General features: G+C 38.7%; 1 protein-coding gene across 1 annotated transcript in view; it reads left to right on the forward strand.

Annotated features, from left to right (window-relative positions):
- Positions 1-12,609, forward strand: part of fam135b (family with sequence similarity 135 member B) — an 80,894-nt gene that overhangs the window by 14,629 nt on the left and 53,656 nt on the right. The window contains exon 3 of the mRNA XM_028461576.1: positions 4,782-4,861. Within this exon, the coding sequence (XP_028317377.1) occupies positions 4,782-4,861 (80 nt within the window). The remainder of the gene's footprint in view (positions 1-4,781; positions 4,862-12,609) is intronic.

A 12,609-nucleotide genomic window follows, 5' to 3' on the forward strand; every position in this document is an offset into this window, starting at 1 on the left:
TTGTTTTTTTTTTTTACAATTACAATTAAATTACTATATTTTTTATCTTCAGAAAGTCATTCCCAGTTATGTTCTCAATTACTAAAGTTCAATTAAAACTAATCACAATTACTGAGCTTAAAATAAATAACCTAATAAAAGTTAACCTTCCTCTTGTGTTAGCTTTCTGTTAGCATCTCTTATGATAACGGGTCCTAAATCAGCTGTAAAATACAATAAAAACAAATATCTTTCATCTAACTAGTCACTGAAAATAATGGTATTAATATTTTTAATTTGGGCATCTGAGCCTTTTTTTTGTCAGTATACCCCTCGATTTCAATTTTTTTTTTAAATGATGAAATGTGGGAAAGCTTGATTTGAAACATATTTTAATAATAGTTAACTGCATACAGTATGTGTAGAACTGTAACATGATTCCCCAGTTTTGAGGTAAATTACAATTGACAGTTTTTGTAGAATTTTCATAGCAATTACAATTGCAAAGTCAATTATCTGAATTCAATTGCAATTTAATTACGATTACGACAGCAACATATTTTGAAATTACAATTATAATTACACCATAATTTGAATTATCATAAATGCAATTACAATTATATATGACCCCAACCCTGGCACTACACACCTACAAAGTTGTTCATCTGAGCTTAACTTGTGACTCAGAGGGCAATAAGCCCTGTGGAATATAAGGGAGCCATCTGGCATGACCACAGCCCACCACACACCTCCCGTCTTGGAGCTCGGCCAGTGTTCTGTCCTGAGCTTTCCTCTGGTCTCAGTAATGGAGGGAGGGAGGGAGGGGAGGATGTTAGCTAAACGGGGTGCTATCATGGACAATCCCTCTCACCCACTACACCAGATAGTGAAGGTTCAGAGCAGCAGACGGAATCATTCACTCTGCACTACCACTGGTCCTCCATCCCAACATCAAGTAAACTCTTTAATAGCACCTTGTGACATTCATCACGTCTGCTCTTCATGTATGACGTGTAATGATGGACCAGACAGGAAAGGACTCAAATACGAGACCCAGAATTAGAGTTTGAGGGGTTGATTTTAAAACAGGTTCAGTAAAAAGTAGTGATGATCTGAATTGTGCCAAGGTTACGAAGCATGTGTCGAGTAATGAAGAGGCCGTTTTCGCAAAGCGCCCGTCGGGGCTTGCTTCATGATGACGAGTGAGGCCTCACTGCCCGGCTGTAAATGGACTTGATTTATATAGCGCTTTTATGCCTACACTGAAGTGGTCCCAAAGCACTTTACAATATCAACTCATTCACCCATTCACAAGCCAATGGGACTGAGATGCCATGCAAGGCACTGGTCAACCACTGGGAGAAACTTAGGATTCAGTGTCTTGTCCAAGGACACTTCGAAGCATAGACAGGTATAGACTGGAATCGAACCCCCAAACTCTCGATCGGAAGATGACCCCTCTATCACCAATATATTATTTATTTCTAATTTTTTTGTAATTCATAGCCATTCCTAAGAGCATAACTATTATTTTTTAATGAACAACACACTGTGGGATAGAGCTGCCTGTAATTATACATGTGGCCAGAAGGGGGTTGTATGAGCATACGAAGCATCAACAAATTAATCATTACTCGAACCTATTGGCTAAAGTTTTATGATGCCTCATGACCCTGGATTTCTACTGGATGCATAACTGCACCATAACTGCTGTGAAACAGCCACACAGCTGATTGGTTTCAATTAAAGTCAATGTGTCATTTAACACCGTCACTGCTGAGTCATGCTGCTGCCCTCTGCAGCAAATACACAACATTTCTATTTTTGCTGGACCCTGGAGCTGTGCTGCAGCAAGTTAACAAAAATAAGCCCGTGCGGTACAGGAAGTACTGTAGTACATAGAGAATAAAATATCCGGATTATTTTCAAAATAAAATACTACGTATTCAAGGGGCGACCTTCCGAGACCTACAAGGGGCCCATTTTGGACTCTATCCAAAAATCGAGCACATATTCGGACTCGGGGGAATAAAACCCTGTCTGTTGATACCACAGTTTCCAAAAAAATTAACACTTTTTTTTTCGGCAATAAAATTTAGCATTTTGGCTCTAGTGGACACAATTTGGACTCTACCCAAAAACCACACATTCGGACTCGGGGGGACCAGACCTTTCCATTGATGCCATGTTTGGCCCGATCCGAGCACTTTTAAAATCGTATTTCACATTTACAAATATAGAGGGTTTTCACCAGCGTCACTTTTTGGGCAGTGACCCGGATGCGCTGCCATGTTGGAGGTAAGCAGTTGTTGACACTACATGTTGGAGGCCCACAGAGGTGTGGTCTGCAATGCATACATCACAATATACCTCCTCAAAATGCATTACCAATCCAAACGCATAAAGGGAAGGACTTGGTCTGCAGGAAAGGGCACAACATTTGGAAAAAAATGGTTTATTGGTGGTGCAGATCCATAACAGTTGGCTTCCTCGTCTTGGATCAATGACGACCCGGTGAGTCTTCCATTTATTATGTATCCTGATATCGTCAACTACCTGGATTTCACCAAGCCCATACACAGCAGAAGACCTTAAATCTTATAGAAGTTTGGAGGTTGGCTGCAGCAGCTCGTGTTAGCAACGTGTATATCAGCAGATAACTCAGTCAGTTGTAATAATTTCACAGTGAACCTGCAGCGTAGTTACTCTAAAATAGCCTACGACCGCCAGGCAATCTTACACTTATTGTCAGTTAGATGCGACTACTCTGGACCTTGAGCCACGGATTGCTACGCTGGCTACATCCAGCTGCCTGTGGAGCAGCGGAGCTTCATACCAGCGATGTCCGCCAGTGAAGGAGACCTAAGCGGTGTGATCGCAAGCAGGAGCGGGGCTAGCAACCAAGCTAAAAGCTAATCCTCAGAGAAGGTCACTTCCTTCCATCCTGTATTCTAATGTCTGCTTCCTGGAGGTCAAACTGGACTACCTGAAGCTGAATTGAAATGCAAGACGGGAGATGAGGGAGGCGGTGTTTGCATATACACCAATAACAACTGGTGCAACAACAGTGAGATAGTCTCATGTCACTGCTCTCCTGATGTAGCACTACTGGCTATAAAATCCGAGTTAATGACACGGTTGATGACGCGCCTCTATTGTTTTTATCCATGGTTGAATGACACATTACTGCAACAGATGCGCAGAAAAACCGGAGGCGGTGGGGATTGCTGGACTGCAGGCTGCGCTGAAGTTACGCAGCGGAACAGTTTCGTTACAGATACGCATCCAGTGGAAATCCAGGGTGAGGCTTCATCTGACCATCACGAGTAAAAATCCACAAAGTCAGAATCAGGTTGAGGCAAAGTCCAGGATTGAAAAACAGGCAGAGTCAGAATAGTGCTAGGAAGACCACAGGATCACTGGTCAGGAATCAACACAGACCATCTGGCACTGGAGCCGGGAGAAGGTAACGCGGAACAGCTGGGTGACTAGGTGGGACTGATGAGGAATGTGACCTGAAATGACAAGGGGAAAACAGGAAACAAAACATTAGGTGACAAAATAAAACAGGAAGTGCACAAAACAAACCGTGGGTGTGACAAAAGGTGTAAAGAGTACTGACATATTCTACTCAAGTAGAAGTACTATTACTTGATTGAAATTGTACTCAAGTACAAGTACAAGTAGAAGTAAGTCATGCATAAAATAGTCAAGTACAAGTACAGTAAAAAGTAGCTCAATTAAATAGTACTCAAAGTAAGAGTTACTGGTTACTTTCACCTCCCACGTTTATTTTTGTTAATAAATCTTGCCATGGTTCCCTTGTGTACAGTAAACAATGATCAATTACCAAATCTTGCACCATTGGAACTTAATTTATTTATCTGTATAAGTATAGATACATTTATGAACTAATTATTTACGTTTAATCTGGTTGGCCGGCTATGATCTGATTCATTTTATTGTTGTCGGGTAATTTTTTTTTTTTTTTTTGTAGTTTCACAATGTCCGTTGATCATTTTATGACAAAAAAATAATTGTTTACTCAGTAAAGGTTGGATGTAAAAATGTAATGAATTACTTTCCTTGTTTTAAAAACGTACTGAAATGACTGAATTAGAGATATACTTAAAAAAGAACAAGTACCCATAAAAGCAACTCAGTTACAGTAATGTGATTACTTGTAATCCTTTACTTTCACCTCTGCATGACAATCACTGTATTGTTTACTAAATATATAGATGCAGTATATACTGTTACTGGATCACCAACTGAGTGCAATTTTACATTCTTTTACGCAGGGTTTTAAGTGTCCCTAAAGCCCAGCGTTAAATGTCTGAAGATACCTTACATAATTATGATTGTCTCTTTACAGGTCGCCTTGGTAACAGTTAACGTGAATCACTTTAAAATCGTAAAAAATAGTGCTTAAGAATGAATCATAGTTGTGTATTGGGAGAATGTTAAATAGCAGGTGTGTTAATGAGAATATAATGATATAATGTACATTGTTTTCATGTATACTGTTGTTTGCATGTACATTGTTATTTACTGTTTATGTTTGTGTTGAGTATCCAATTTTATATTTAACCACAATATTTCACTGAATATGTCTGTTTACAGTTAAAGGTTATTCATTTTATCCTTGCTCTTCTCGAATGACTAAAGTCATAAATAAAACACACACTAAAGACAACCAGCCAAAGATGGATGAGTAGGTGTATGGATTTTTTAATGTATCTGAATTTATTTACGTCTGGTTTAGATTCATTAAGGTCTAACTGTAGCTTTTGTCACCTCAGGTTCTATCAGATACGAGCAGAGGTGAAGGTCTCCCCTCGAGTGCCTCACAGGCTGATCGCCTCCACACAGGATACTCCAGGTAACTTTACTAATGGTTACACCAAACCTCACTCAGTGCACCCATTTCTTTTTTAACCTTTATAAGTTAGACACATGCACACATGTAATCAGTTATACCAGGGGTGGACTGGTCATCTGGCAATACTGGCCGTCATCCCTGTGGGCCGCCGACCTCAACTGGGCTGGTCCGCTCCGCTACGTGTTTTTTTTTTTTTTTTTTTTTGACAAGCGATTGGAGGTAAGCATATAACAGGTGGTCCAAAAGTGGCCAAAATGTGGCAAGAAAAGATATAAAAATAGGCCAAAAGCAGTCAATGGCCAAAAAAATGGGTAAATAAAAAAGGTGGTATGTATTGGTAAAGGGTAGCTTAAATAGGCAAAATGTCGCAAACAACAGTGGAAAAGGGTAAAAATGTGAAACAAAAAGAGGCAAAATGTAGTAAAAAAGGAAGGTATATAGTTGCAAAATGGCTAAAGGGGTTAAAGTTCCCCCTTTTAAGGTTTTCTTGGGGAATAATAATTAAAATGAAGACATCAAGAGCCACGTTGAGCATCACCAACAGCTTCTACATGGTGTCCACTGATAATGTATTTCACACACTCCCTAATGAGTGTGAAAACTGAGGAAATCCCTTTTATCGGAGATTAGACAAAATCTTTAATTCTCCAAAAAGCACTTTTGCATTTCCTTCTTGTGCTTGTTTTCCCCCCTATTTGTACTCTCATTTTACAGCTTAGTTTCATTCTACTAATGCTGTGTTGTTGCATTAGCAATCCAGCAGCTATAATACACAAAACAATGCACACAAATACACTTTATTGCGACCTTAGCTTCTGAACGTGTTTGAACAGGTTTGTTGGCATTGCTCCAAAGGAAGTGTGAATATGAGAACATCTCACTTGACAGAGGAAAAGGATTTATTGACCTCGTATTTTGTCTCTGAATTACACACATTTTGTTGCAGTCTTTGAAGTGTGTGTGAAAATAATAATCTCTCCAACAGTGGCGTGTTTTAAAGTGCGGAAATATCAACAATGAATTTAACCTGCATGTGTTTGCTGGACGTTGGCGCTGCCTTCAGGAATACAAACAATGTAGTAAGCCATTACTGTAGAGGGTGAACATGTAGATAAAACTAGACTACTGGGTAGATGTCAAGGTTCATTTAAATTTGTCTTGACGTGAATCCAGGCCAATCACTATGCAAAGGTTCACATTCGCTAACGTAGCTGGAATAGAACCAATGAAGGCTGTCTACAGTATCTCTGTAATGATACAGTGATATCAGAGACTTTCCTTAGAAAGTGGTGTCAGGAAATGTTTACAGTTCTTCTTCTTTTGCTCATTTAGCACCTTTCCCTTTACCTCCTAATGGTCATATTTGAGAAAGATGGTTTGTTTCAAAAATTGGTTATGTAAAACAAAATAGGCTATTGTAATACAAAATACCCAAACAATAATTTGAATTCAGAAAATAACAAGCAAACACCTTTATGGGACCAGAGCATAACATGTTAAACCCAAAGCATTTATTGTCTAAAGAAATACTATTATAAAAGAAAATACATGTATTGATTTTTTTCAAACTAATGATGTCATGTTTTCTAATTATATTCATGACATTTTTCTTATTAAATTGTTTTTCTTTTGTTTTTAATTATGCAAGGCCTGCAATTACAATGTGTTGGAGACGGAGTCAGGTTTTAGGGTTACTGGTCAGATGCGGACAAAGGGTTTATTTGGTCAATGGGTTTTGGGGGAACAGACCGGTCTGAGATTCAGAGGTTAACAGTTTTCAGTGTGTGTGTCTCAATGAATTTGCCGTTGTTCTGTGCTCTCTGGGTTTTGTATATTGCTCATAGTGGTAGTCATAACAATGACAGAGCCTCCTAGAAGAGACCTTGGTGAATGCTATCAGTGTATGATGGTATCTGGCCTGCTTAGGGCAGTCTGAACAGAACTGACCAGGAGATATTCCATAATCACATATCAATCCTTCCTTTTGTTAAAAAAAAAACCTCATTATTTTTTAGCACAAATATATATGAATTACAGAATCACCAGAGAGACACCAAACATCCACACTTACCAACAAACATATTCCCAGTATCTGGGATCTGTTCCATTTCCTATTTTATAATATATTTCTACGACCCTTTACAGTCAATCACTGTCAACCCAACACGTATGTCAGAAGACAGTAAAAACCTGCAAAGATCAGAATACAAAACTACCCCCGGACACTAAGCAAGGAGCCTGAAAGACTTCCTGCAGTCGTGATTTGCCCAATCAAGCTAAACTAAACCAGTACATTACATTACAGGCGATACAAGTTACAGTTTACAAATTCCACCATTATTGTATAAGCTGATAAACCCAATTTAAAATATTGTGCAGAAACCTTAAACTAAAATGGTTAAGTGATGATTAGTTTTGTTAGTAAATTACTCACTATCTAAATAAAGTCAAAACCCAAGGGAAACATCTCAAACAATTATGAAATCCATAACTTTTATAGGAAAAAAACATGTCACAAGTTTCATTCATCAATATAATTAATCAAATGCATTTGCTAAAATAAATCTTGGAAATCAATAACAATTACACAGGAACAAAAATATGTTTTCACACTCATTATATCTGAAAAGAAAATACACCAAACTCCAGAAGACACTTTATTGGCCGGGAAATGTTCATTGTCTTTATTGTCTTTCATCTTCTTCTGATAAAGTGTGTCCTGTGTTTGAACATATGCAAAGTTCAGTTCTTAAACTGAGACCCTTGTCGATCATTCTTCCATCAATCAATTAACTGCTCATTCCAATCAGGCACCGTACCAAAATCCCTAAAAGTAGCTGCTGTGAAACCTCTGTTAAAAAAGAGAACCCTGGATGCCTCTATACTGGCTAACTATAGACCAATCAGCAACCTTCCATTCATAGCCAAGATCATTGAGAAGATGGTTTTCACTATTGGAGAGAGCACAGTTGACCGAGTCAAATTCCTCGTGTGTACAACATACACTTGGCGAATAAAGATGATTCTGATTCTGATTCTGATTCAACCAACTGAGTCAATTCTTAACATTCAACAAAATATTTGATAAATTTCAGTCAGGTTTTTGTTCTCATCACAGCACAGAAACTGCATTTATCAAAGTGATCAATGACATAAGGTTGAACACTGATTCAGGAAAAGTATCTGTTCTCATTCTATTGGATCTAAGTGCTGCATTTGACACTGTAGATCATACAATTTTGTTGCACAGGTTGCAAACATGGCTTGGACTAAATGGAAAAATAACGAAATGGTTTAAGTCCTACTTGGAGGAGCGAAGTTTTTTTGTAAGCATTGGAAACTTTGAATCTGACAGATTACCAATATCCTGTGGGGTTCCTCAGGGCTCTGTTCTTGGACCCCTTCTGTTTAGCCTTTATATGCTTCCTTTAGGACAAATTTTAGAGAACTGTGGTTGATCATCAGAGCTATGCAGATGACACACAACTATATCTATCACTGAACCCAGATGACTATGGTCCCATTGAGGTGTTGTGTGACTGCTTAGAAAAAGTAAACTGCGTAAAGAAAAATTAGTGTATGAGGATGGGGATAAGGAGTGGTGGGGGGTTGGGCGGGGGAGATATCGCAGTGTATTTCCAAAGTGTCTCCTCTATCTAGGAAGGCTTGCTTTGCTATGTAAGCTGTTTTGCCACGATGGGGACACCTGCCATTGCACCTTCGCATACCAATTTTGACAACCTGCAAAACGCCTGTTGCAGCGGCAGTCACTTGTCCACTCACCTTTCCCACACCACTGGTTCACTCCCCTGTTCAGCCTCTCACTCTGACCTCACACTAACGGCCATCTCTGTCTCTTCGCCTATTCGCTATCCCCAGTCCCACCGCCGGGCAAGCCTCCTGCCTGCAGTAGTTAAAATGGCATACCTCAGAGAGGGAGCAGTAGCATCGGTTTCTGGGTCAGAGCAGAGCGTGTCCGTAGGAACTCCGTACAAGATCGTTCAAAGCCCTCACCAGTTGCGTCCTTACTGGAGGCACTTCATCCACCTGCGGCGCTTGTCATTTGCTGCAAATAGTTTTTAGAGCTTAAAAATCCAGACACTACTGCTTTGTGGTAGCTGCAACACGTTGGTGACGTCAGTACGCACACCGTACGTACAGGTCTGATCAGACATTGGACTGTCCGTGAGTTTCCTTTTTTGTTTTCTTTATTCAATATATTATTATTTGCCTCTGCTGTTATAATATGACATTGATGGAATTATGTTAAAATAATATTAAATATGTTTATTCTAGGGTTCTTTATGCATTCAAAACGACACATCCGCATTCCATCTGTGACGTCATTGACTCTTTTTGCAGTACGTAAAAACGTTATGTTTAATGTTCTTATATATAATGTTGCAAGTGGAAAAAAAAATACTGTATGTATTGGAGAGCAAAGGACTCACTCACACGTCGGTGTATATATTTTCTGTGTTTATTTTTTCAATATACTTGCAAAGAATTACATTTCTTGAGTGTTTTGGTTTTTTTTTTTTAGTCTATGTGTCATATGTTAACAGGGTGTATGCCTCGAAGCATATGTCCTGGTGAGGTTTGACATTTTAAGGAAACTCACTGACTGTACAGACAAAATAAAATTCCTACTTTATACTAGCAACAATAACCATTAACCAACTGCCAAACCGTCACACAAAATGTATATATATATATATATATATATATATATATATATATATATACTAGACTTTTGTCTAGCAAAACAGCTCATGGATGGCACACTTGGTTTGTAAAAATATCTCTACTGGCTGTGTTTATTTTCTACAGCTTGAATACAGAACCAAGAGAAGGTGCCGAGGCCGAGTGTCATTTCATAACTGTTTTAATTACAATATGCTGAAACGTTATCGGATTTTTGACCAAATGATGCCAATAACATCTTACATACTGCAGCTTTAAATTATAATATTTTAAAGAAAAGACATATTTAAAAATGTAAAGCCGGATGCAATTATCTCTTTGGCAGGCTTCCTTGAAAAAAAGCCATTGACCACTGTAGTTAAATTATGCATACGGGGATGTTCTTCTGAACCAAGACAAAGTGTAACATTTTAATCTTTGCAGATATGCATTAAGCTGTTTGGCTGGTGATACTGATTTACAGTAATAGTTGCTATTTTTAGTTTGTCATTAGAGAAGCACCCTGTGTATGCATGTGGAAGTGCATGTGTGCATGCAGACTGTATGTGTGAGGAATCATTACTTAGAGTGCAGTAGGATTTCCAGCACCTTTTAGTCATCTGTGTGATTTAAAGCTCAGTCACATGTTGTTTTGGGTTCTGTGGCTTTTACAGTGTTAATGCTATCACACCTGTTGTGTTCTAATGAAGAACAGCCAAAGGGTGTGTGCGCGTGTGTGTGTGTATTAGATATTAGGCCTATAGGGTATAAAGACTTGATGGATGTTCTACAAATAAGTAACAACAGCAGTTAAAATGTTTTGTTTTTTTCATTCCTTTTGTGCCCCCTTTATGTAAGGTTCCTATAGTAAGATGTCCTTAATACAAATTGTTAATGTGATATTCCTGTTATTATCTGTGGTTTAAATACATTGCAGAGTTTAAACCAAAATTAACAAAATAGGAATTTTTTTTTTTTTTGCTGCTTCAGAATGATTTAATGATTTCATTCCACATTCCTATTGTTTATTTCCCAATAGAAAATAAGGCATCAGCCATCAGTATCTCAGACAGAACTATCACCTATTCTGGAATGAAATAGCAGTCCATTGTTTTATCCAACCACTGCGTCGCATTGAGTCACAAACACGTCAGATCATCCTATATAGGCATTACAAGGTGGTATGACGACTACCAACAGTGAAACTGATTGTGAGCGTTCTTCAGGTTATCTATGTACTGTATTATCTATATACTGAATGTAAAGCTATTAATTGTGGTATTAACTGTAATATCACTATTTTAGTTTTACCTGTGAGGTAGTTTGAGAGGGAGGAGCTCACATTTTTATGTGAGGCAGGAGGAGCTATGATTGTCAGGAGGAAGAGTTTCCCCATCATGATGTATTAGTGGGGAAAAATCCAACTCGCCTGTTTGGAGCTGACTTTTTACAAAATGTGGAATAACAAGGGAGGGAGGAACAGAACCTTTTCAACTTTGGCCCTCTGAATGAGACTAAAGGAATGTATATCACTGTAGCAAAACCCTTATAAAGTCATTTTTTTCATAATACTGCCCCTTTAAAGCTATGAGACGTTGCATGGTGTAGTCTGTAATACGTTTGTGAGAACACTATAACTGTGCAGTGTTTAGGAAATATAGTGTGAGTGTTAGTGAATCACTTTTAGCACAGGTGAGGTTTCAAAATCAACATTTTTTTTGGAGAATTGTTGATTTGCAGTTGAGGTGGCGTTATCACATCCTGCACATTAAAAATATGCTGAAATTCCCTCAGGCTTAGCTGCAGTGATTCTGTGCAGGAAATAATCAGCTTATACAGCCTGTTGTGCACCACTTCTGAGCCTGTGTGTGTGTGTGTGTGTGTGTGTGTGTGTGTGTGTGCGTGTGTGTGTGTGTGTGTGTGTCTCGATCACTGCCTCTTTGTAAATCCAACCAAACCCTTGACACAGAATATTGCTCTTGATGATACTAATATAAAAGAGTTTCATAACAAGTACAATAAGTGGGGACACCGTAAACAGGAACCCAATAATCTAAGTGAACATTCTGCCAATGGAGTGAATCACAGCCATGAAATGCTTCAGTTGAGTGTGTGACACGATTACTCACTCGCAATTATCTTTTGCTCCTCTTTTTGAGAATACAGACAATTGAACTTTAAAGCGTGCACTCTCAAAAAGAACTGAGTGAGGTTTCATTTCCTGAAACTGCACAGGGCAAATGCTTTTCCTTTGGCTAAATGCAGGGGCGGCTGCTGCTGAGAGGTGTGCAGGCGAAATGCATGACCTTGTGGAAGGAGAAGCAGAGGGGGAAGGGACTCTCGGCTGAGCCTGCAGCCTTCCAATTACAATAAATTCAATCATCTCTGATCTACGCTAGTACTACAGTGCTTTCTGCTGGCCCAGTCATCACTGTGCGATCCAACAGAGGATGTTTTCAAGTTTACATGCACGCAGCTATTAAGATACGTATATTCACAAGTTGAATAAAGAGTAACTAAACCCCAAAACCACTTTTTTGTACTGAATACAAATGTATTTAGGTATGAAGTAGTGCTGTTAATTGATCCCGGTTCAACTCTCAACATTTTATTATTAGATAATATTTAATATTTCAATTTTGTAAAATGTCATAGTGACTTCCCTCTATGGGTTGAAACACAATGTATTTTTGATATTGGCTGAGAATAAGATCATGTGATGTTTTGGGACCATCTTGCATCACAAATAAGCACTGCTAGTCCCGCCCCTTTTATAACAAGTTCTTTTTTTGTTTACACATGCTGTCAAAGGTCAACACTACAAGAAGTGCAATCATTATGAGACAGCAACACATGTTTTGTTATTGCAATAAAATAAATTGATTTATTTTATTGCTTAATTGTGACCATCACCAGCCCTCCCTCAGGAAGGGTAAGAAATCTTTTATTAAAAGGGAGAGCAGTGTTACACCTAAGTGGAGGGGGAGGGGAGGGGGAGGGGAAAGGGAGCAGGGAGGAGAGACTCAAGATAGGATAGTGTAAAGTTTAGCTATAATGGTGGTGGC

Source organism: Gouania willdenowi, chromosome 11 (genome assembly GCF_900634775.1).
Source record: "Gouania willdenowi chromosome 11, fGouWil2.1, whole genome shotgun sequence".
In the NCBI taxonomy this organism is placed as follows: Eukaryota; Metazoa; Chordata; class Actinopteri; order Blenniiformes; family Gobiesocidae; genus Gouania; species Gouania willdenowi.